Source organism: Carcharodon carcharias, chromosome 14, assembly GCF_017639515.1.
Source record: "Carcharodon carcharias isolate sCarCar2 chromosome 14, sCarCar2.pri, whole genome shotgun sequence".
Classification (NCBI taxonomy): Eukaryota; Metazoa; Chordata; class Chondrichthyes; order Lamniformes; family Lamnidae; genus Carcharodon; species Carcharodon carcharias.
Genome location: NC_054480.1, coordinates 111,566,325 through 111,592,423, shown reverse-complemented (window position 1 = coordinate 111,592,423; position 26,099 = coordinate 111,566,325). Strand labels below are relative to the sequence as shown.

The 26,099-nt window shown below is 45.8% G+C and overlaps 1 protein-coding gene across 4 annotated transcripts in view; it reads left to right on the top strand.

Moving 5' to 3' along the window:
* The window catches only part of sema6bb (sema domain, transmembrane domain (TM), and cytoplasmic domain, (semaphorin) 6Bb), a 590,981-nt gene that overhangs the window by 279,699 nt on the left and 285,183 nt on the right, over positions 1-26,099 (top strand). For all 4 annotated transcript variants that reach the window (XM_041204971.1, XM_041204968.1, XM_041204969.1 and 1 more), the window contains one exon: positions 15,753-15,870. In XM_041204971.1, the coding sequence (XP_041060905.1) occupies positions 15,753-15,870 (118 nt within the window). The remainder of the gene's footprint in view (positions 1-15,752; positions 15,871-26,099) is intronic.

Here is a 26,099-nt window from a genome sequence, read left to right as displayed (position 1 = left end):
GAATGGTCATGGAAGAGCGATAGCTTGGAGGAAGGGTATGAAGGGCCATGGGGGTGGTTGAAGGGGCATAGCTTGACATGGGAGGCATGGGTAAGACATTTGAACTTACCATTCAAAAGGTTCCTCATCTAGACTATCGTTCACGACACCTCTGAGATACCATGAACCACAAGCCCTTTAAAAGCTGGCCTGACTCCATGCAAATTGTGGAGGAGTAGGGCATACCTACCACACAATGGAGCTGGCCAGGTCAGAAGTTCAGGGTCTGGGCTCACTGAAATGGCACTGGTGAAAATCTGAAACCCCAGGAATAGTGTTGGGAATCCCAGAATTGGGTCCTCACCTCCACAGAGTCTCCCCGAAGATGCTGTGGGAAGGGGCCAAGGTGTAGGGGGTGATAGAGGAGTGGACCAGGGTGTCACAAGGAATGGTGTCATCACTTCAGAATGTTGACGAAGGGGTAAAGATGTGTTTGATGGTGGGTGGCATTCTGCCAGAGGTGGCGGAAATGGCAGAGGATGATGCTTTGAATATGGAAGCCTCCACATGCTTCCACAAATCCATCATCCCCTGAACCATTCTGAATAAATCTCCTCTGCACCCTCTCAAGCATCCTCCAACAGCTAAACATCCAAATTAACAGAGAGACAAAATTTCTTACCTGCCCAAAAGGAAAGAATCCATCACTCCAGAAATAATTCCTGAGAAGGACAACTAACCACTCACAGGGGAAGGGATGGGCAGCCACACCTTCCCTTCATTTCACTTAGTTTATCAGGGTCAGGTCTTGGTTTAATCCTTAAGGATTTTATGGAGAGGCTATAGGGAGAGAGCTTGACCTTATCGCATTGTCCAAATTGGTCCTTTACTGTCCTGGAAAGGACCACCCTGTCATGATAAATGACCACTTGGATTCATATCTTTAAAATGTTTTCACTGCTGTCAGAACTTCTCTTTCATTCACTGAAAGCTGTATTTGTACTAGGCATTGAGGGAAGGTGCTCACTCAACAGCACCAAGTCCTGGCCTCCAGGGAGTGGCATTCCATCGTGAATGGAGGCTTTGTTTTTATGGAAAGGTTTGGGCAATGAGTTATTGTTAAATTAAGAAGATTGTTATTAAAGTGAACTAATGGAAATATATGACAAACCTCAGCAAGAATGCTATACATGGTGGCATGGGGACATGTTGGAAATGATTCAGGATTTATTTAAATACATGCTTGAGTTTTGGGTAGATTTAAAGGGTGGGAACCATTTTGAAACTCACAATAGACTGTGTGGTTTCCCCTTGACCTTCTTGTCCCCTGTTGACCTGTGACATGACTGCTATTGGGGATGGAATAGGATTACAAAGAGCTGAACATCGAAAATGTTCTTGAAAGATAACTACATGCTGGTCTATGTAGGGACTGGACTTTTTAATGTATTTGTATCAGGACATTATGCAAAAGAATTGTACTTGACCAATGCAGCCTAATATTGTATATTACACTTATTGTATGATAATCTTAATTTATCCTTTCAAATTATTCCCACTATTACTACCATAATCACAGACATACCACTAACTATGAGTGCTTATTTAATTCAATGCTCTTGCCAGATATAATCTGTAAGTATTTTTCTCAGTCCTATTCACAGTTCATGTCAATGCAGCATTAAAATCTTGCACAGCCACCAGTGATGAAACCTTTCTGACAATACTAGTGGCACAGAATGTCAGTGTGCCAATACATCATGCTGTGGATTGTCACAACATAGGTTATAGTACAATTCCCAAGATATCGTGTGTCTGATTGCTACTGTATGGTCAGGCCAAATGAAGATAAGTGCCTCCCTAAATAGCAGGGGAGGAAATCTGTGCATGTATAGCCCCAAGTCTCTCACAAGCATTGGTTAATGAACAGCGCTAGGATACACTAATCATAAAGTGCTCAGTCTTATTCATTATTTTGGTTCTTTTTGTCCCATCCTCTCCTAGAAGAGCTGAGTAAAGCTGCAGTGCAACACACTACAAGCTAGATACTTTTAAGATCTGAGAGTCTAAATAATGATGGCTCCGATATTTATAATGAGGTGGGAAGGGAGAAGGAATGACTTCCAGTGACTGGGAAATATGGGGAAGTTGGAGTTCCTGGCAAATTTAACAACACGAACTTATTTGAAGTCTATTCCTCTATTTCACGTCTGGCTGCCAGCCAGGTTGAAAGCTGGTTGACGGTCAGTCAGAAATGCCAGCAGTAAAAGTAGAAAGGGTTGGAGGGGAGGGAAGGAGAGCTTGAAGGGGTTGGTGAGAGTTGCGGGTGGGTGGTGAGGGGGGTGCATTGGTGGAGATTGTGGTGGAAAGAGATCACAGGGAAAGAGATTGCAATGGATTCAGATTCAGCAGTTCTTGACTCCATGTATTTCCCAGCCCTGAGAAACTGACTTGTGGCCATTAAGTCTAAATGAATTTAAAACCTGAAGCATATTGTAATTATAATTAACATATCATGAATACTGACCTGACTCTTGAGAGCGGGTTACTCACCCAATTTCCAACCCTTCCAAATTAAACCAGAAGTGAGTACATTCACAGTGGGTTCAAGTTAGGTTCCCCATTTTTCAGAATTTAAATCCACAGCCTCTCTCTTACCCTCTTGGGGTTTTAAAATTCTCCTGAGTGTCTGCAGAATATCTAATTACATTGGGCCCAGTCTTGCCAGACATCCCAACATAATGATATAAAAATAAAAAACAAAAACAGAATTACCTGGAAAAACTCAGCAGGTCTGGCAGCATCGGCGGAGAAGAAAAGAGTTGACGTTTCGAGTCCTCATGACCCTTCGACAGAACTTGAGTTCGAGTCCAAGAAAGAGTTGAAATATAATATTGGCTAATAGGCAGGAGTATGAAGCCCAGCTTATTTTTCTCCTTCAAAGTTCAGGACCACTGAGGCCAATTTTTAACATTCCTGGTTGAGATTAGCTAACTAGCACTGACCTGGGTGAAGTTTGGAGCTTTCCAGCTCTGTGTGATTCAACAGCATACAATTTACCTCAAACCATTGAAGGGAACCATGAGCTGAGAAAATAATGTACTTTACATCCAATCTGGAGAAGGTCGTTGAGATTTTCCCAGTTATTCAACTGTTCAGCTGATGAAAGCGCTGCCTGGTGTCAGGTTTCATCCTTAGCCGGCCAGTGGTTATGACGTTACAATTGACCACATTGCCCCTAAGTGCAATAAAGTAAATAGAAATGGGTCAGAATACCTGATTACTATCCAGTGATTGCTGCTGGAAAGGACCATATAACCAGTTGTTACGACCGTAGCCAATGTTATTCTCTGAGAAAGGCAAATCCCAGGGGGAAACTTGTCTCACTGATCATAATTTTTTTTGTATTTTGAAAATGAAGGGAAAACTACTGATCCCAGAAGCATAGAATCCGAGTAACGCTTTTAGGATTTTAAAATTAAAAGATTTATTAACAAGAAGAAAAATAAACACGCAAGATTAAAGTTACACTGTTAAAATAGACCTACAAAGCATTGCCCAAAAAAACCCATTTGGTCAGAACACACAAGTAAACTACTAGGCAGCATCTCCCTTGTAAATTTTTAACCATAAAAATCCAGTAATATTAGCCAAGGTAAATCTGCTGTCACTTTAGAAAAGGTATACCACATGACTTCTCACTCTCTTCCTCTGCTGTGGAAATTCAAAAAGCAAGGAACAAACTGCTTTCTGAAAAGAAAGGCTTTTCTGGCTTGAAACTGGGTGGCTGCTTCAAATTCACAAGTTTTCTCAGAACAGAGCTAGTCTCAGGATATCTCCCCCACAAAGCCAACGCAACCCCACTAAACATCTTTCCTTAAACATTTTTTTCTTTATTCTTTCATTGGATGTAGGCGTGGCTGGCAAAGCCAGCATTTATTGCCCATCCCTAATTGCCCTTGAATTGATTGACTTGCTGTGAAACTTTAAAGGGCAGTTAAGAGTCAACCACATTCCTATGAATCTGGAGCCACATGTAGACCAGACTGGGTAAGGATGGCAGGTTTCCATCCCTAAAGGACATTAGTGAACCAGATGGACTTTTACAACAATCGATGATAGTTTCATGGTCATCATCATTGTGACTAGCTTTCAATTCCAGATTTTATTAATTGAATTTAAATTCCACCAGCTGACAATAGTGGGATTTGAACCCTTGTCCCCAGAACATTAGCCGCTGGATTAATAGTCCAGTGACTTTACTCCTGCACCACTTCCTCCCCAATATCCTTTTCCCCTTTGATCTTAGACTCTATTGTTCTAAGCACGTCTTTGAACTCAATTTTTCCAAAATATAAAAATCTTTCATGTTTTCCTATTGCCTCCACTTTCCAGTAAAATAAAATCGAATAGCCTTCTCTTGTTTACTTGTGAAACCCTTGTCACTTCTAAACTCTCTTTGAAAATTAACAGCTGAAAAGTCAAGTCCCTACCTATCACCCAACGAAAATTTTAAAACCGAACCTATTTACTCGTATAATCAACTTCACCAGAGCCTTTCATTACAAATGCACTCATCTGGTACCTTTACCTTTTATCTCTCTACTCCCACAGACAAACTGTCTTTACTAACCTTCCCCAGTTTAATCACACACACACACACAGACACACACACACACACACATACACACAGACACACACACACACACACACACACACACACACACACACACACACATACACACACACACACACAGTCTTCTTCACAGAATACCACTATATTCCCAAAAATATTTAAAAAATAACATCCAACTTCACACAATCCCGTACCTCCAGCAGAGCAACACTAAAATCCGGAGTGCAGGTTAAATTTAAGATTACAACACTGTAATGCTGATTCTCTGGTCCATATATAATTCTGACTGGGAAGAATTGGCAAAGGAGCATTGGTCTTCCAGCAGCTCCACATGGCCATAAAGCTGCAACTCTACATGTTCTAATTAATATCAACCCAATCTATGCTAGTAAGACATGGAAGACAACATCAAGCTTATCACGTAAGTTAGACATCTTTCACCAGTGCTGTCTTCACAAGATTCTGGGCATCACATGGAGAGACAGCATCACCAATGAAGAAATGCTACAGAGGGCTGGTCCGAGGTGCCTGTGGGACATTGTGCTGGAGAGATGACTGAGGCTGAAAGGACACATATTTCACTTCCCGAACGTATGCCTCATGTGACAATAGAATGGACACCACCAGCTGGAATCAAAAGACAGGACCGGCCAAAGAAGACCTGGCAAAGTACATTTAAGAGGATCTCCAAGAGTGGGACACCAAGTGGACTGAGGCGAAAAATTTTGCAATGGACCGGGGTCAGTGGCAGAGCCTTGCTGAACATTGTCTCATGTGGGACCGGAGAAACTAAGTCTAAGGGCGGAATTGTCCCAGAAATCAGCAAAGCCCAATATTGGGTAGGGAAAGCAGCGTTTGGCCTGTTGACTGCAATGGCGGCTTTTTCCGTCTTGTCGTGCAGCACTTTGTTGAAAAAATGCAGATGCGTGGTTTTCATGTCAGATCACTGGTGCGGCAGCCTCTGATTTGCCTGGCCCGCTGTCACCTCAGGCCTTCAGTAATCTGGGCGCCATATTTAAAGGGCACCCCTACACAGGGGTAGCACTCTCTAAGGGATTGAAAGTTGCTGGAAAGCCATGGCTGCCAAAGGGGGAAAAAAATGCCCCCAAATTTAGCGACACCTCCCTCGAACGCCTACTGGATGCAGTGGAGGCCCGCCGCCAAGTCTTCTACCCCCACTCTGGGCAAAGACCAGCAAGCAAGATTACCAATCCAGCATGGGAGGCAATGGCAGCGGTGGTCAGCAGCAATGCCCTACAAAAGAGGGCAGACACCCATTGCTGAAAGAGGATGAATGGTTTCATCCATTCCGCCAGGGTAAGTCATTCTTCTCATCACTGTCAACTCACACACTCACAAACCCATCACACATTCACCAGGATCTCACTCACCGCCAGTTCAAGGGACATCACCATTCATTCTCTCACACACATCTTCATCTGCCCTGTGGATCGTGTCCTCATCCCATCCATGGCACCACTCAGCACTCACACATGCCAGGCATCCTTCTCATCTGGCCTGGCAGGCATCCTGCTTATACTCTTTCCATCTGTATTCGTGCAGAACAAGTTGGTACACAACAAAAGGGAGAGCCACAGACTAGTGGAGGAATACCCAACGTTAAGCTCCTTATAGGCTTTGAAAATTGAGTTATCCAACTGGCCAGCAGCAATCTGGACTGTTCCTGTGCTGGCGGTGAGCTCAGCGGCGCTAGACCAAGTGAGGATACAATAGTACAACATTCACCAGAGAATCATGTCTTTTTTTGTTATTCGTTCATGGGATGTGGGCATTGCTGGCTGGGCCAGCATTTATTGCCCATCCCTAATTGCCCTTGTTCAGAGGGCTGTGAGTGAGTTCTCCTGTTCTCTCCTTGCTTTCGCAGGCACATCTGGGAAGCAGCTGGGGCAGTCCATGAGCCATGTTCTCGTCTCCAGTCCCAAGGACTCCACGGAAGAGGAATCCGCAGACACCGGGACTAAGGACCCGACAAGGCATTCATCCACACCCTCCACCTGTGTAGAGGCACACACCTTGGTGGGACCTTGTTCTAGAGTAGCTTTGCGGTCACAATCTGGCAAGCACATCACACTATCTAATCTGAGGCTGTGACTTCCCAGGTTTCCGGCAGTCAGAGGACTGCCAGAGGCCACAAACTTGCTGAGTCTGGGTCAGATAGGTAATCTCTGGACTTGGTCATACCTTAGTTGCTGGAGCGGTAAAGGCAAACTGGGAAACTTCAGGAAGAGATGTTCGCTGCACTCCTCAGATTACAAGGCATGATGGAAGAGTCTGTCCACCTTCACTCCGAAGTGACATCGCTGGCATGCCAATGCACCATTATCAACACTGTAGGATGGCAGCCACCATGGAGACCTTGGTCTAGGACATTGGTCCTGCACTGCTGGGGGAGCTGCACTCCATCACTGAGGCATTTGCAGGCAGCCATCAGTATCAATGCGAGAGGGGGAAGGGGCATCTTGAGCTCACTCCAGCTGCCCTTTCTCCTTAAGGAATCAGGCAACGGCCCTTGGGCATCCATAGGGGGGTGGATCAGCAGGTACAAACCCTGGGGTCATCCACCGAGGTGACTCCAGGGGTGCCCAGCCCATCCGAATCCCGTCTTCCTATGACCCCAGCAGCTCCAGCTCCACAGGACAAGGAGGGTGCCCAAAAGCAGGCTGGGGCCCTCCAGGTCACAGCCCTCCAGAGGATGCCCACCAGACAACAGACAACAGGGCGTAGCAGTCAGCAGGCGATCTCCACCTCCACTGTGGATGTCGGAGGAGCACCAAGACATAGCAGCAGGGTTACAAAGGTCAAGAAGATTTAATTGCACAACACTGGCATGGATGTTAATCACTTGGATGTAATATTGACCATTGTAAATACACTCCCAAGAATGTCTCCTTGTCTATGGCTCCTTGTTATGTTGAGCAGTGTTTCATTTGATGTGAAACCTTGTTTCCTGCACAAAATGAAGGTTAGTGTCACAGTCCAGGGCCTCTCCCTTGTGCAGAGTATAACCTTTTCAATACAGTGATTGTCCAGCTTCAAAGTCACTGTCCAGCTAAGTGATGTGTGCACCTCCATGTGGCTTGTATTTGCTGCAAGAATCTCGTACCCAAGCGTCACTGGGTTCCCTGATGTTCTCTGTGTGCTCTCAGCACCTTTGAGGCAGGATTGTTCCCCCATCTCGACACCATTCCTGACAGGTGAGGATGTGGTGCTGAAGGGAACAGGTGATGAAGCCTGCCAATGGATCAAGTTGTCTTAAAGACCATGTGACCGCTGTTTCTCAGCAGCATCTCGATGAAATTAGCTTCTTCATAGAGCGTATGTGCACTGCCCTCAGCGAGTCCAGCATCAGATGTTCCCAGATGCAATGTGAAGATCTCAGGAGGGTTCTCACTGCATCTTGCCATCATCCTCCTGGAATCTTGTGGCAATGAGGCCCACATGACTACGTCTGCATCGTCTGGCCAGAGCAATGGCCTCATCGCCTGCACTCCCACCTTCCAGGATCTCATCACCTTCATCCCCTTCGATTTCCTCCTCATTGGGGGAGACGTGCAACTCTTGCATCTCCTCATCATCCAGGTCCTCCCCCCTTTGCATTGCCAGGCTGTTTAGTGCACGGCAAGCCACTAGGGTGCGTGACACCCTCTGGGGAGGTACTGCAGGGCTCCGCCAGATCAGTCCAGGCACCTGAACCTCATTTTCAGGATGCCAACAGTGTGTTCAACCAAACTCCGGGATGCAGCATGAACTTTGTTGTACCTTTTCTCACCAGGAGTCTGAGGCTGCCATTCAGGCATCACCAAGGCTCCTTAGGCAGCACCTTCCAAACCTATTAGCACTACCATCTAGAAGGACAAGGGCAGCAGATAGATGGGAACACCACCACCTGCAATTTCCCCTCCAAGATAGTCATCATTCTGACTTGGAAATATATCGCCATTCCTTCACTGTCGCTGGGTCAAAATCCTGGAACTCCCTTCCTAACAGCACTGCAGCAGTTCAAGAAGGCAGCTCACCATCACCTTCTCAAGGACAACTAGGGATGGGCAATAAATGCTGGCCCAGCCAGCAAGGCCCACATCCCATGAGTGAATACATAAAAAAAAATCAGCCATGTCCTTTGTGGGTAGCCCTTATCCCCGAGGAGCCAACCCTCCATCCTGTGTGGTCCCTGGAAGATGTCAGGGATCTGAGACCTGCTGAGGATGTATGAGTCATGGGCACTTCTGGGGTATCTTGCACACACCTGCATGATCCGTTTGTTATGGTCGCAGACTAGCTGAACATTGAGAGAGTGGAAGCCTTTGCTGTTCACACATTGGACTGCTTATTGCCAGGGAGATTTAAGAGCTACGTGAGGGCAGTTGATGGTACCCTGCACCTGTGGGAATCTGGAAACCTCAGCAGATCCCAGCGTCCTTGCTTCTTGGCTGGCCTGATCTCTGTCGAAATTTGATAAAGTTGTGTGCCTTAGCAAAAAGGGCATCCGTGACCTCCTGGATACATTTGTGGGTGAGAATTGTGAAATTCTGCATAAGTCCCCAGTGGAGCCCTGGAATGAGTCACTGCCATAGAAATTGAATGCGGTAGTAACTTTAACTGCCACTGGCAGTGGATGCCCTCTGAGTCTCCGTGGTGCCAAATCCGGCAGAAGGTGGTATATGTGCAAGACCAGTTCCCTTGACATGCGCAGGCATCAGCAGCACTGGTTCTCGCTCATCTGCAGGTAGCACATGCGCCATCTGTAGACCCTGGATCTAGTGATGCGCCTATGAACGACAGCTCTGTGGGGTTCATCCTCACCATGTGGAGGAGGCTGTGCTGTCCCTTGGTCTTCAGAGTTCTGCTCCTCCCTTTGGTGAGCCAGGCACCTCGGTCGCATTCTCCTTCTTCTCTCCTGCCTATAAGCAATCAGACAGACAGCGAGATCACCAGACTCCGTGTTCCTGATGGTCTCCTCACTGCAGTATTAAAGACAGAGACGCAAGGGTCAGAGTTTGTCTCCTAAGGATCACTTTTGGTTGAGTCATCGTCTGCAGCTGCCTCTCAAGGCCTCTTAATGCATGCCGGAGGGTCCAGGCCACCACATGGATGCCCAGTGATTAGTGCGCATGATGGCTCACCATGCCCACACCCAGCCCTACCCCACACCACAAGGCCGAGTGGTGACAGCTTTGGTCACTCAACTGCATCCTGAACTCTCATCTCAGGCGCAGGCATTGTCCTAACCTACACTCCAAGGTTTTCCGGTTTGCTTGTGCCATGAGGGTGACTTTTCAATGTCAACTGAAACATAATGCAAGGGACTAGGAGCACATCCCTCCATCCGTGTTCGATGGCCACCTTTCCCAACAGGATCCTCAGGCTTGCCCAGTCATATAATGGTTCTGCAGCACCATAGCACTCATTCAAGTATGAAGTATGCGTGCGAGGGGTTAACAGTAGAGGAGCAATCACTGGCACTGTGAGGAATTAGTGCTTTTTGAGTGGGCACAATCGCTTGACTAGGCTGACTCCAAACATGTCAATTGAGCTCAAGTTAAATGCTTTCAGCTGTGGTGCAGTGCTCATCTTTGACATGTTTGCCACTAGCCCGGCTGTTTTCTTCCCCCCACACCACCGCCTCATGTGTTTGTGCTCAAACCTCCGACGGTACTGCCAGAGAAAACCCCCCACTCCCAGCACTGTTGCCCTTGCCCCGAGACTTCCCCTCCCCACTTGCACAAGCCAGCCAAGAAGAAGCTGCTGTGGAAACTTGCCTGTGCCCGCCCCCAAATCCACAGAACTGTTGGGATCATCGCAACCGCTGCACAAAATTGTGAGCACTCACATCCAAGTTCCCCTCAAGTTGAGGTCTCCAGGTTGATGCCTTTACAAATGCAGTTGTAAATTGCGCTGTTGTGAAGTCGCACCAACGTGGGATTTAAATTTGACATGGGCGGGGGAATGATTCCGGCGTGGGACCACAATAATTAAATGCAAATTTATTAAAATTAAATTTCACCATTGCCGGGGATATGGACAATCGCATCCTGGATTTATGTCGTCAGGAAACATGACTCAGGCCTTCGCGCGAGATTCTCCGACCTCGCCATTGAACCTGCAGAAAATCCAGGCCTAAGCCTAAGTAAATAAGAATTTACCATCATATCCAACCCAGATGGGGAGAGAGAAAAAAACTCAATCGCTCTGGTAAATCACCTATGATATATGCATCCTCAAATAGATTTAAGCCAAACATTTATTTGGTGCCACAGATGTTTTCTTATTAATAACTGCGGTCAACACTTGTAATTTAAATATATTTTCAGGAAATTGCCCCATTGTGCTATGTGACACCTTTGGCACGAATCAGGATGATGTTTCATGCATAAGGGCCCTTCCAATTCTGTTAAACATGAGTATAGTTTGACTGTATTGCAATGAATATAAATGACTCTCATCAGCTAATTCTCTTGTTATAATAGTGTGCTGCATGGCCCAATTGGAATGTGAACCGATATATAATTCCTAATAACACTTTGCGTTGTTGACTATTGGAACTGATTCAGAGCAGCATTGTTGGGCAGTGACCTTGTGAACTCACCCAATAAAACACACAAGGGTGAAATTAAATCTCTTAACAACCTTCTCGTTGGTTTTCTTCGCATGTTTATTTTTGGGTTATGTAAATACCAGTTGAATGGGGCCCGTGTAAAGTCAAGTTCGATTCTGCTTTCAGGTATAATTTTTTTTAAAACAGCACCCTTGAACTGGGTGTGTGTGTGTCAGCAATGCATTATGTTAGCGTGGTGAACAGATGTGCTATTTTAATGAGCAGGCTCGGGAGAAACTTTGCGTAATGTTGATCTAACAACCCCTCCCTTGATGAAAACCTGCACGGTCTGAGGCAATTAATATGATGCCGCGCATCAATTAATTTAGTGTCAATAAATTAGTTGACTAGAATTTATTTTCCCTTTCAATGTTCTCACTTCCTCCTATGAATGTTCAGGCTCACACTGTGATCTACTTTTCCCATCCTAACAGTTTATCAGCAACAAATGGATATTTTTCATGAATGAGTCTCAGCAGCATATTCAGCAATGGTGCATAACACCCCAAGCCATTCGGCAATGGTACATTGCACTCCAAATCCATCCAGCCCTTCCCTCACAACTATATCTTCCAATAAAACTTCCTCCTCGCTTCACACAAATGGCGATGGAAATCTGGAACTCCACCACCCTGCATCCCACCCCTCCAACACCCCACCCCAGGAAAGCTATTGAGGCTGGTAACAATTGAAAACTTCAAAGCTAACATTGATAGATTTTTGTTGGGCAAGGGTTTTTAGGGTTATGGACCAAGGCAAGTAAATACAGATCAATCATGGGCCATGATCACTACATTAAAGGGCTCAAATTCCACAAAGGACACAAGTTTTAATTACGAAGCTAGGAGTAAAAAGGGAAGTGAAGCATCACTTTTTCAACCAAAGGGAACACACTTGTGGGATACGTTACCAGGGAAGGCCATTGAAGTGGATGATGTAAATGAATTTAAAAGGGAGGAAGTATTGAGGGATATGGTGAGAAAGCAGAAAGATGTGGTTAATATAAAAAAGGGTAAATTTTTAGCCTTTTTCTCAGATCCTTACATTCTTTTACAAAATATGTTAAAGCTGTTGGTCTAACAATGTGGGGAAGAGGGGTTAAGGAGCTGACATTGGGGTAGGAGGGGAAGACGTCCTCTGTGCACTATGCCCAACAAAATTTAAACTCATTCTTTATAAACCAGGCAATGATTTCATTGCTATACAGAGGAAATTTGTCCCACAGTGTTGTAAAGGAGAGCCTCAAAAGCAAGGGTGGGATATTGGAAAGTTATAACTGATGGATATTGTTGATTATGCTGCTGAACAATGTTCAATTGCTCCGGTTGGTATGTCTGCATCTATTATGTTAGATGAGAACAGGATCAAACTCTAATTTGGTGACCCCCTCCCTCTCATATTTAACAGCCTGAAATGATGAGATTTAACACCAAGAGGATGTTATCACTGTGAGTCTGACAATGGGTAATGCATAATAGCAATTGTGTCATAATTGCAGGAATGGTGAAAAAGTCAGTGTTATTTTAGGATTACCTGTCATTGGTTTAATAATTGCAATTAAAAAGCAGGTTGTTTCTTATTCATTTTTATCATACATGCCTCAATTATTATCAAGGTTAAAACATTTCACCTGGCCCCCAACACACGGTAATGTTTTCCCATTCTAGTTTCACTCACTGACTTGCAACCTAATTACATTATCCTGTGCATGGCAATTAATATTGCTCCAGTTCCCCTGATAGCCAAGTGGTTATGGTACTGGGTTTATATACCTCAAGATCAAGAGTTCAAATCCCACAATGGCAAACTATGAAACAACTTAACTTCATCTGAAACAGATGGAAATGGGTTTTTGCTTGGCCTGAATAGCCAAGTGGTTATGGTACTGGGTTTGTAACCCCAAGATCAAGAGTTCAAATCTCACAATGGCAAACTATGAAACAATGTAACTTCATCTGAAACAGATGGAAACAGGTTTACTCAAAAAGAGTATCAAGAGTTCAAATCTCACAGTGGCAAACTATGGAACAATGTGACTTCATCTGAAACAGATGGAAACAGGTTTGTACTCGAAAGAGTATCAAGAGTTCAAATCTCACAATGGCAAACTATGAAACAATGTAACTTCATCTGAAACAGATGGAAACGGGTTTGTACTCGAAAGAGTTACAGAGTGAGGATGCCGTGCTCTGGGAGTGCAGCCTAGTCTCTGGAGTACACCACGACTTCACAGCTTTCTGAGTTTGAGGTCGGAGTGCCATCACTGAGCTATGTCTGACAAGTCCTTTTGCTTGGCTTAAGTAGCCAAGTGGTTATGGTACTGGGTTTGTAACCCCAAGATCAAGAGTTCAAATCTCACAATGGCAAACTATGAAACAATGTAACTTCATCTGAAACAGATGGAAACAGGTTTACTCAAAAGAGTATCAAGAGTTCAAATCTCACCATGGCAAATTATGAAACAATGTAATTTCATCTGAATAGGAACAGATGGAAAAGTGTTTGTACTCGAAAGAGTTACAATAATTAATCCTATGACCTGTGGTCATTAACTCTGACACTATGAGAAATCCCTGCATCCCTATCTGTAACCCACGCATCCAGTTTGATTTACATTACAGCTTCTGCTTTCCCACTTCCGATACAACTGGCTTCAGGCCAAATTCAACCAAAGCAGTCTGCTCCCTGCTTCGTATGGTGAACAACAACATTCCCAGGTCAGGCATATCACCAGTTAGATGCACAGTAAAACTCCCACTAAACAGACTCTTGCTCGAGTACCATTTAAAATACCCTTCTGGCACCTCATCCAAGTAACCAAGCTTCATATGTGAGCTCAGTTGTCTCACATGTGCAGTTTTCAAGTCAAACTGATAGTGATTAGGAGCAGAGGTCCCAGTTAATGTTTGCCCTACCCACTACCTTTGGCAGTAAGGCCAATCATAGTGCACATCCACCAATTTTGCTGAGGGTGATTGAGATCAGGGTGCAGTGGACTTCCATGGAAATGTACTCCAGCATGAGTACAGTCAGAAGAGGCCAAGAGACAGACAAAGTCTGTCGATATACCTTAGGTTCAAAATGAATTGGAGTATCTGTAAAATGTTTAATTGTTTACATTTGTCATTGGAGACTTATTGCCGAGTTCCATTTACTGTTATAGAGTGTTTTAATGCCTTTTTTAACCAGGCCAACCCTGATAATTAACAGGCTCCATTAATTCAGAAAGAGGTTGGAGGTCGAAATGTAGAATCATTGTGCAAGCAATTTTAAGATTCAAAGTTATGTATTTGTGCTTATATTTTATGAAACTCTTCATTAACTGGCAGGTCTCTAATCTACATTTGATTTATCAATTCATATATGGTCAGATCATCCTGAACCCTAGTGAGCATAATTCTCTTCCCAACAGGTAGTCATGGACTTGAATCTAACTTGAACCTATAACTTCAACACCTGGCTTCACTGGTGTTTGTGCTGGTTCAGATGAGGTGTGCTCCTGGCCTGTTCGCTGACTTTCCCATTTTAATCCAATTAGAGTTACAGCAGGAGTTCACAAAGATGAGATGAGGAATTTTGCCACTGTGATCACCCTGACCTTGGAGGGTCTGATAGATCACTGCAACAGCAGCTCTCTATATATTTAGGCCATTCTATACTTGGCCTCCCAGCCACATTGTGTGAAATCCTGGGGCAGCCAGTCCCAGTGTCATGGGTACCCACCATCTGTATTTAAATGAAGTGACAACAACTCTACATCCCACTCCTAATTTTTGGCTACTTCTTAAAAAAAATCAGACTTCAAAGTACTTGAACCATGAATACGAATGTTAAAAATGAAAAGTTACCATCAAAAATAAATACTTTTTTAAAAAAAGGAACAAGTAGGATAGTTTTTATATATATATAGTTCTAGCTGGGTTAGTGGAAAAGGTCACTAATGAGCAATGATCCAGTGTGAATGTTAAAATAATGGCCCACAAATTTTCAGCTCGAATAAAGCACCCTCTCTACATTGTCCTACTCTACCATGCACTCCCAGGCAAATTAAAGTACAAGTTAGATTCTCCATCCAGTCTACCCTGAAAAAGTTCCATGGCCCTAATCTCAAAACAGTGCTTTTTGCTTTCATCTGACATTTCTATTTCCCACATTCAGGTTTTACTTGTCAAACTGCCATCACAACACCTAACTATACTGACCAGAAAGTCTCTGTTACTTCTTGTCTGTGCTAACTGGGCTGATCTCAGCCAAAGAGGCTTCAGCATTACTAGGCTCCTTATCGCTGTCCAGTGACCCTTACTGGAAAGAGGCTGTCAGGTGAATACAAAATTGAGGTGAACACAAAATTGAGCTGAACTGTGATGCCATTTGTGGTCAATAAGCCTGTTGGCTGATGCAGGAAGAATGGTGAATTGAGTGAAGGAGCGGAGGTGGGCTGTCAAACACAAGATCTCACCTCAACATGAGTCAGAAGGCAAGAGTAAAATTAGAATGAACAAGCCTCTTCTTTCTCCACAGATGTGAGGCAAAGTGTAGCCTTCGTAGGAAGCGGCCCAGGAGCAAACCCTGGTCCCACAGAAAGGCTGGATATACAGCGGATACTGAAAGTGAACAGGACCCTCTTCATTGGTGGCAGGTAAAATCACTGAAGAGTAACTGTAATTCTGACTCTTATTAATGTTATCATCTAGTTATCAGTTAAGATAACCTTTTTAATAATTCCCATTTCCTTTGTTAATGAGATTCATGTTCTGCAATCTCTCCAGGGTATTTTTGTTTTTCCATCGAAACCTTAATGCATTGACATAAAAGTTTCAAAAATCTTTGGCCTCAATTAGCATTGGCAGTGACTCTCCTGTTTAAAAGTGTATAGTTTTTAAATTTCCTCAATAGTTTGGTGAGTCAATGCATTAGCTTGCAGTTCAGGAAGGTCCAAATTCCAGTGGCCCAGTCTGTGCTGAGCTTAGCCAGGATACCTCTACACCCTTGGGCTGGAGAGAAGAAAAATCAGCCTCAGTTATTGCCCCAAATCAACAACATGTGACAACACTCTTCCTGCTGTAGCACTGCTTTATGGTGCCTTTATGAGGCAGTGTCTTAATTGGCATAAATCAACAGCTGAAATTTGCTCAAAGAGCAAGATTAGCAATATCATTCAGACAGGCTACAGAAAGGCATGTTTAGGAAATGGAAATGTCTCATTGATTCAGTTAGGGGTGCTTTATGAGGTTGTTATAGCAAGTTGTTAGCAATCTCAGTTGAAATAGTGGTTCTTCATGGTTTCAAATGTACTAACAGTTAAAGTTTATTGAGTTTCAAAATTTAACATGAGATAAACCTCCTCTTCCCCACTTCCCAGCATGCCAACGCTGTACACAAATTCTTGTCACCCAAAATAAAAGCAAGAACATAATTTAACAAGATCAGAGTGATATATAGGGCATCAAGCCCATCCCTTTCACATCAATATACATGGACTCTAGCCACCCATCTCATCTGAAAGAAGTTCAAAATACCCAATAAAAGCTTTCGGTTACTATTATCCATATTGAATGTAGGTGGCTCCACAACAAACCATATATTTATCTAACTCCTAGGAAATCAATTAATTGGTATTTTTAAAAAAACAACTGATCAAATTTTTTACACCATCATTTAAAGAATAAAAACTCTATAGCAACAACTTGTATTTATATGGCATCTTTGGTGTAGGAAAGCATCCCAAGGCACTTCACAGGAACATAATCAGACAAAAATTGACATTGAGCCAAAGGAGGGGATATCTAGATGGATGACTAAAAGCCTGGTCTGAGGAAGGTTTTAAGTTTCTTAATGGAGGAGAGAAAGATGGAAAGGTTTAGCAAGGGAATTCCAAAGCTCAAGGTGACGACAGCTGAAGGCAAGGCCCCCAATGATCGGGTGAATGGAGTGAGAGTTCTCAAAAGGAACACAAGGAGGAACACAAAGTTCTTGGAGGGTTGTAGGGATGGAGGAATTGACAGAGATGGGGGTGGGGGGGGGTGGGTGGGGGAAGGTGTTGGAGGGATTTGAGCACAAAGATGAGAATTTTTAAATAGAGACAGGGTAGACAGGGATAGACAATAAGGGTCAGCAAGCACAGGGATGACAGTTGAGTGAGATTTAGTATGAGTTAGGGAACAGGCAGCAGTTTTTGATGAACTCCAGTTATAGGGGGTGGAAGATGGGAGATCAGCAGAAGAAAGATTGTTGGAGGGGTGGAGAAGTGTGATAGGTGTGAAAGTGGAGGTAGGTACTTTTTATGATGGAGAGGAAATGGGATAAGAAGCTCAGGTTTGGGTCAAATAAGACTCCATCTGGTTCAGTTTGCGAAAGTGGCCAGGGACTGATTTCAGTGACATGGGAGACCAGGGTACCAGAATTAAGGCATTTAAAGAAGAAGGTAATTGTCTCGGTATAAATATTCTTAATATTATGTTGGTTTTATTAACACCTTGGAGACCTTCAGGTTCCACTGTTGGTCATTCCAGCTTCAACCCTGGGAATCATGACTTCAAACCAGCTTCTCCAGGAAAGCATGCCAAAGGTTGGAAAGGCAAATCCCACAATCTCTATGTCTGTTCCTGAGTGATTTTCAGGTTAGATTAAACTTGCCTCATTCCTTCCCCATTACCACCACATTATTAGTAATGGATGTTCCCTCTACTTGATATCAGTGGAACAGCCTACCAGAAGGATGCCTCCACTTGGGAGTTTCTGTGACTAAGAAAATTTATGGAAAATACTAAGAACTTTGAACAAAAAATAGCTCCTCCGCAATTTATTTCCCTTTAAGTTCTTTTTTATTTCCATTTTTTTCCTTCTTCCTTCTTTAGTTGGACAAGCTCTGTGTAAGATTAATTAAAGTATTACATGAAAGATTTGACACAAATGAATGATTTTACAGTCCTGTCCTTCACCTCTGCCAGCAGATCACCAAGAAACAGTATGTTATTTGTAAGAAAGCTTTGACAGAGGTGTATGAAATACAAGTGACATAAAAAAAAGTTAAATCTGCTTGAGCCAAAGCTTCATAAATAATCAATGGCTTTTACCTGTTGGCAGTCAATCATGCGTCCATCTCACATTCTAATGAATGAGGTAATTAATTGAAGGATCACTGAAAGCCTTTTCGCCTCCCTTCATGAGTACATTTTCGCCAATTTTTTCTCTAATTCATTTCTCTTGGAATGCTGGCTTACAATTCCGCACGAGGACTGATTCACTGGGTCATTTTCAATTTTGAGCCTCAGAGCGAATTTTTAAAAATTCATTCATGGGATGTGGGCATCGCTGACTAGGCCAGCATTTATTGCCCATCTTCAATTGCCTTTGAGAGGGCGGTGGTGAGCTATTTTCTTGAATCGCTGCAGTCCATGTGGTGTAGGTGCACCCACAGTACTGTTGGGAAGGGAGTTCCAGGATTTTGACCCAGCAACAATGAAGAAACAGCGATATATTTCCAAGTCAGGATGGTGAGTGGCTTGGAGGGGAACTTTCATGTTTCCGTGTGTCTGCTGCCCTTGTCCTTCTAGATGGTAATGGTCATGGGTTTGGAAGGTGCTGTTGAAGAAGCCTTGGTGAGTTCCAGTCACCTAATCTACATAGAGGGTATCACAGAAAGTAAAAAGAAAGGGTGAAATTGTCCATTCCTGTTTGTAGTGGGTGTTATGGCAGGCAGGGGGAAGAATTTGGCAGGAGGGGCAGAATTTGATTTCACGCCAGCGTGACATCACAGCAGGATCATCCGATGGTGTCTGCCATGGCAGGTCACAAATCCCACTGCGGGCTGACGTGAACCCAATTTGCATCTCGCTAATGGGATGCAAAGCATTGCCCGAATGGAATCATCCACCCTTCCTGATTTACTGTTAAGCCAGCGGGCAAACACGTCGGCCCAGAACACGCCTGGAAATGTGTGACATACAGAAGTCAGGACTTATCGTTAGGGTCTTGCTCAGATCGTGGACATCCAAGGAGAAGAAGATGCTGGAGCCGTACAGTTCCTGGATCCTGGAGGAAGACATGCATCGCATGCTGGGTAGATTCACATGGAAACGTTTCCTCCATGAAGCAGGTCTTGGGAGGTGGGAGGTGTCCATGCAGCAGCTTCAACTGCGTTGAGGCTTTGGAACTTTGCAGACTTCGCCATGGGCTCGCACCATCTTCCATGGTCTCTGCTTCAGACCTACTTCGGAACTTCATAGACTCCGTCATGGGCTGGTACGGATGATTGGCGAAGGTGGGGGAGGGGGCGGGGAAAGGGGGGAGGGGAAAGTCTAGGAGTGAGTGGGAGAAGAAGGTGTACCAGGGCGGGAGGGAATCGAAGCTGTTTGGCAGGAGTGTGAGGTTGTGGGGGGTGGGGGGTGGTGAAGGTGTCTGGGTGTGAGGTGGTGGGGAGGGTGAATGTGTCGGGAGGTGAGATTGGAAGGGGGTGAAGATGTCAGGGGAGATGAGGTTGGGAGAGGGTGGGCAAAGGTGTCATGGGGGAGTTGGTGGGAGGGGCAAAGGTGTCACGGGGGAGAGGTTTGGAGGGCAAAGGTGTCAAGGCGGGTGAGTTTGGAAGGGGAAAGGAGGGTGTCTGGGGGAGAAGGGAATATAGGGATAGGAAGGAGTCCAAAGAGAGGAAGGTGTAAGGAGAGAGAATGGTGGAAGTGGGGAGATAGATGTAAGGGGGGTGGAAGGTGTCCAGGGGAAGGAGGAAGTCTGGAGGGGGGCAGGTGTCCTGGGGAGGAGGGAGTACATGGGAAGGAGGGAGTATGGGGGGGAGGGGGGTGTATGGGTGTGTGAAGGGAGTTTGGAGTGGGGAAGGTGTCCAGGGGAAGGAGGGAGTACAGAGGGAGGAAGGAGTAAGGGTGGGGGAAGGAGTAAAAGGGGAGAATGGTGTCAGAGAACTACAGGCCAGTGAGTCTCACGTCAGTGGTAGGGAAACTACTGGAGAAAATTCTGAAGGAGAGAATCTATCTCCACTTGGGGAGGCAAGGTTTGGTCAGGGATAGTCAGCATGGCTTTGTCAGAGGGAGGTCATGCCTAACAAATTTGATTAAATTTTTTGAGGAGGTGACCAGATGTGTAGATGAGGGTAGTGCAGTTGATGTAGTTTATGTGGATCTCAGCAAAGCCTTTGACAAGGTCCCACATGGGAGACTTATAAAGAAGGCAAATGCACATGGGATACCGGGTAATTTGATAAGGTGGATTCAAAATTGGCTTAGTTGTAGGAGACAGAGGGTGATGACGGAAGGATGCTTTAGTGACTGGAAGCCAATGTCCAGTGGCGTACCAGAGGGATCTGTGCTGGGTCCCCTATTGTTCATCATTTATATAAACGACATAGATGACTATGTTGGGGGTAGAATTAGTAAGTTTGCGGATGACACAAAGATTGGCCAGGTGGTTAACAGTGAGATAAAAACAAAAAAACTGCGGATGCTGGAAATCCAAAACAAAACAGAATTACCTGGAAAAACTCAGCAGGTCTGGCAGCATCAAATGCTGCCAGACCTGCTGAGTTTTTCCAGGTAATTCTATTTTGTTTTGGTTAACAGTGAGGTTGAGTGTCTTGGGCTACAGGAAAATATAGACGGGATGGTCAAATGGGCAGATAAGTGGCAGATGGAATTTAACCCTGAAAAGTGTGAGGTGATACACTTTGGAAAGAGTAATTTGACAAGGAAGTATTCAATGAACAGCATAACACTAGGAAGTTCTGAGGAACAAAGGGACCTTGGCATGTGTGTCCATATATCTCTGAAGGTGGAGGGGCATGTTAGTGGGCTGGTGAAAAAGGCATATGGGACACTTGCCTTTATCAATCAAGGCATAGATTACAAAAGTAGGGAGATCATGTTGGAGTTATATAGAACCTTGGTGAGGCTGGAGTACTGTGTGCAGTTCTGGTCGTCACATTATAGGAAGGATGTGATTGCACTGGAGGAGGTGCAAAGGAGATTCACCAGGATGTTGCCTGGGATGAAACATTTAAGTTATGAAGAGAGGTTGGATAGACTTGGGTTGTTTTCGTTGGAGCAGGGAAGACTGAGGGGCAACCTGATCGAGGTGTACAAGATTATGAGGGGCATGGACAGGGTGGACAGGGAGCAGCTGTTCCCCTTAGTTGAAGGGTCCATCACAAGGGGACTAAAGTTCAAGGTGAGGGGCAGGAGGTTTAGGGGGGATGTGAGGAAAAACTTATTTACCCAGAGGGTGGTGACGGTCTGGAATGCTCTGCCTGGGAGGGTGGTGGAGGCAGGTTGCCTCACATCCTTTAAAAAGCACCTGGATGAGCACTTGGCACATCATAACATTCAAAGCTATGGGCCAAGTGCTGGTAAATAGGATTAGGTAGGTAGGTCAGGTGTTTCTCACGTTTCGGTGCAGACTCGATAGGCCGAAGGGCCTCTTCTGAACTCTGTGATTCTGTGATTCTGTGAAGAGGGCAGGAAGGTGTGTGTGTGTGTGTGTGTGTGTGTGGGGGTGGGGGGGGGGGGGCGGTGGGGCGGTGAGGTTGCTGTTGGAATGTCCAGGTGAACATGCAAGGGAGGGGTCCATGGAGTCAATGACTGCCTCCTGGGGAGCGAACTCAGGGTGGGTGTGGGACGAGGGAAGGTAAGATGAACGGGGTGACAGGGAGCCAATAGGGTGGGAGGGTGAAGATACAACAGTATCAGTAGAAGAGGCGGTGAGGGTGGTTGGTGGGGACATGGAGATAAACACAGACATGGAGGGTGGGAAGGAGGAGGTCAAGGAGGTCAATGTTGATGGGGGTGGGATTTTTAAGAAGGTAGGGAATGTGCACATTCAGCTGGATATTCCTGAAGGAGAAGGATTCGATCTGTAGGATAACGTTGGGGAGGTCAAAGGTGATGCCAGGGGGTCGACTGTGAGGGGAAAGGACGGGGAATTTAATCAAAAACTTAACGACTATCATGCTGTGCAAATCAAAAACAGAGCCTCGTGTTGGATGCGCACAGATGCTGCATGGGAGTGCAGTCAGTGGATGGGTGGAGATGCCCATCTGACGCCCAGTTTGGGTTCCACCAAGGCCACTCAGTTCCTGACCTCATTACAGCCTTTGTTCAAACATGGGCAAAAGAGCTGAACTCCCGAGGTGAGGTGAGAGTGACTGGCCTTGACGTCAAGGCAGCATTTGACCGAGTGTGGCATCAATGAGCCCCAGCAATACTGGAGTCAATGGGAATCAGGGGGAAAATTCTCCGCTGGTTGGAGTCATACCTAGCACAAAGGAATATGGCTGTGGCTGTTGGAGGTCAGTCATTTCAGCTCCAGGACATCACTGCAGGAGTTCCTCAGGGTAGTGTCCTAGGCCCAACCATCTTCAGCTGCTTCATCAATGACCTTCCTTCCATCATAAGGTCAGAAGTGGTGATGTTTGCTGATGATTGCACAATGTTCAGCACCATTCACAACTCCTCAGATACAGAAGCAGCCCATGTCAAAATGCAGCAAGACCTGGACAATATCCAGGCTTGGGCTGGCATGTGGCAAGTAAAATTCATGCCACACAAATGCCAGGCAATGACCATCTCCAACAAGAGAGAATCCAATCGTCGCCCATTGATGTTCAATGGCATTACCATCACTGAATCTCCCACCATCAATATCCTGGGGTTAACCATTGACCAGAAACTGGACTGGACTAGCCATATAAATACTGTGGCTACAAAAGCAGGTCAGAGGCTAGGAATCCTGCGATGAGTAACTCACCTCCTGACTCCCCAATGCCTATCCACCATCTACAAGGCACAAGTCAGGAGTGTGATGGAATACTCTCCACTTGCCTGGATGAGAGCAGCTCCCACAACACTCAAGAAGCTTTACACCATCTAGGACAAAACAGCCTGCTTGATTGGCACCACATCCACAAATATTCACTCCCTCCATCACCGACGCACAGTAGCAGCAGTGTATACCATCTACAAGCTGCACTGCAGGAATTCACCAAGGCTCCTTAGACAGCACCTCCCAAACCCACGACCACTACCACCTAGAAGGACAAGGGCAGCAGACAGATGGGAACATCACCACCTGCAAGTTCCCCATCAAGTTACTCACCATCCTGACCTGGAAATATATCGGCATTCCTTCACTGTCGCTGGGTCAAAATCCTGGAACTCCCTTCCTAACAGCACTGTGGGTGTACCTACACCACATGGACTGCAGCGGTTCAAGAAGACAGCTCACCACCATCTTCTCAAGGGCAACTAGGGGATGAGCAATAAATGCTGGTCTAACCAGCGAAGCCCACATCACATGAATGAATAAAAAAATTTGCAGGTCAGCTTAGATAGGTACCTGAAAGAGAACCACAGTAGGCAGCATTGAAAATGCTCGGGACAGTGAGATCAGGGTGAGGATGAAGGCTCTGCGTGTGTGGTTGAGTGCTTTGCATGAGGCTCCGAAAAACCCTGACACACACACATTTTCCCCTCCAGAATCACTCAGGGCTGGCTGCTTGCAGCTGAACTGGTAATGGGGGGGGAGAACTTGCGAAGCCTGTAAATGAAGCTGAAAGACAACATTACACATTATTTAGTGAAAGTGAATGTATTTTCAGATTATAAAGTGACAAAATGTGTTCACCTATGCAATCACTTATTATCAGAATTTCTTAACTTGCTGCCCTGACATCCACAGCAGGGTTGGAGACACCCTGTGTAATGGTTGGATCTGGTGTGTCCTCCGAAGAGCCGAGGGCTCCAGTTTGCTTTGGCTGTCTTCCTGTGGGCCAGCTGTTTCCTTTGTGGTGATCGAGGGTGAGTTTGAAGGGGGTCACAGGCAAAGGGGGATGGGAGGGAGTGAACAGGAGTGAATACTGATATTCCTGAGTAGATGAGCCAGATGTGTCCAGCTGCTGCTCCTCCTCCTCCTCCCTTTGGGTGCCCGAGAGCCCCGGCCTGACTCCTTGAGGGGAAGGAGCACCTAGAGGGATGTCAAGGTGCCCCATTTCTTTTCGTGTTGCCCTGCAGGAACTCACCAATGGCTACAGTGATGGCGGGAAGGTCTGCAAGCATCTCTGAATTCTGCTGGACCAGGATCTCCATAGTGTCCTCCATCCTTCCCATGGAGACCTCCATACATGCACATGTGGGCACCACTTCATCAGAGAGCATACGGACGCACTCCTCCAACATACATCCCACTCTGTTGAGGGCTTCCAACAGCTCTGCATGATGTTCCACCACCTTCTGCTGACTCTCCTCGATGAGTTGGAAAGCCGAATCCAGAGGCTCGTCATTGGACTCGGCCTGGCAGATGCCTCTTCCCCAGGAGCCCATCCAGTGCCAGGGAGCTTGGCTGAACCTGCCTCTTCCCTCTGCAGACACATGTTCGTCACCAGATTGTGAACCTGAGCCTGCTCTGGTCTAGGCCCCACCAAGGTGTGTATCTCTGCCCTGGTGGAGGGTGTGGGTAAGTGCTGGGACAGGTCTTCCAGGCTGCTTATTTCCAGCCCTTCCATGAAGGGGGAGTGTTCTTGGCTGGAGGTGAGGAGCTGGGCAGTGCTGTGGGACTGGCTGGTTGAGGGAATCAATCACTTGGCAGAGCTCCCTGTGAACCAAAGTAGAGATAAATAGCGCATGGCAGCAGAGTCAGAAACAGGAGAGAGAGACCACTCACCGTTGTATTGAGAGAGGGATGATGTAGTGCAGGATCCTCACGTGGATGTTCACCGCCGATCTCACCGTTGCCACAGGCACGGTCTATGTCCTCACCAGGCATGCTCCTCAAAGTGAGTAAGGGGCCTAATGTCGGCCACTTCACCCCAGGTCTGGGACCTCTCCCTCTTGTTCTGAGCCAGCTTCTCTCATGTGTAAACAGCTGGAGAGAGTGTGGCACATGGCACTGCATGGAATGTTTGTCTGATGAGCTGAGTCATGAATGGGTTGAGGAACAAGCTCCAGAGGATGTGAACCTGATGGAGATGTAAGGGTGTGTGAAACAGTTAGTGGTGTAGTCCCTTGAGGTATGAGATCCCTGTGGACGTGTGATGGGTTTACGCATGTGTGAGTTGAGAGTGATGAGGTGTTTGACTTATCCTGGAGGAAAGGATGACAGCATTCATCCTCTTCCTGCTTTGGATGCCTTTCCTCCTCAATGCTCCGCCGGTGCTGACTGCCGCTGCCACCACCTCCCAGTCTAGATTGGTGATGCTGGTGGACCTCCTGTGACCAGAATGGGGGTAGAGGACATTGCGGCAGCCTTCCACTGGGTACAGCAGGCACTCCAGAGAGGCATCACTAAATTTGGGAGCTGCTGTCACTTTGCTTTCAGGGTCACCTGTTGCCTGGAGCAGTCCTGGCCTGTAAACATGAAGAAGGCTGTGCTCTGGTGTGCTTTAAATATGGTGCCTAGAGCGAGGAATCGCTGAGGTCACAGCGTGGCGGGCATATCTGAGCCTGCCCGCCAGTGATCCGGAGTGTTTCCTGTGATACAGTGCAAAAACCTGCCATTGTGGTCAGCAGGTAAAAAGTCATTTTTCATGCCTGCTTCCACACTTAGTGCAATTCTGGGATGATTCTGCCCAAAGGCCTGTATCTATGTAGCATCTTTCATGATCACCAGATATTCTAAAGGGCTTTACAGACAATTTTGTACTTTTTGAAGTGTAGCCATTGTTGTAATGTAAGAAACGGAACAGCTACTGTCACCTGTGCTCAGTAAAATACCACAAACAGCAATGTGATGATGACCAGATAATCTGTTTTATGTGATGTTGATTGAGGGATAAATATTGGCCAGGATACCATGTGTAACTCCCTGCTCTTCAACAAAATAGTGCTATGGGAATCTTTTACATCCACTTGAGCAGGCAGATGGTGTCTCAGT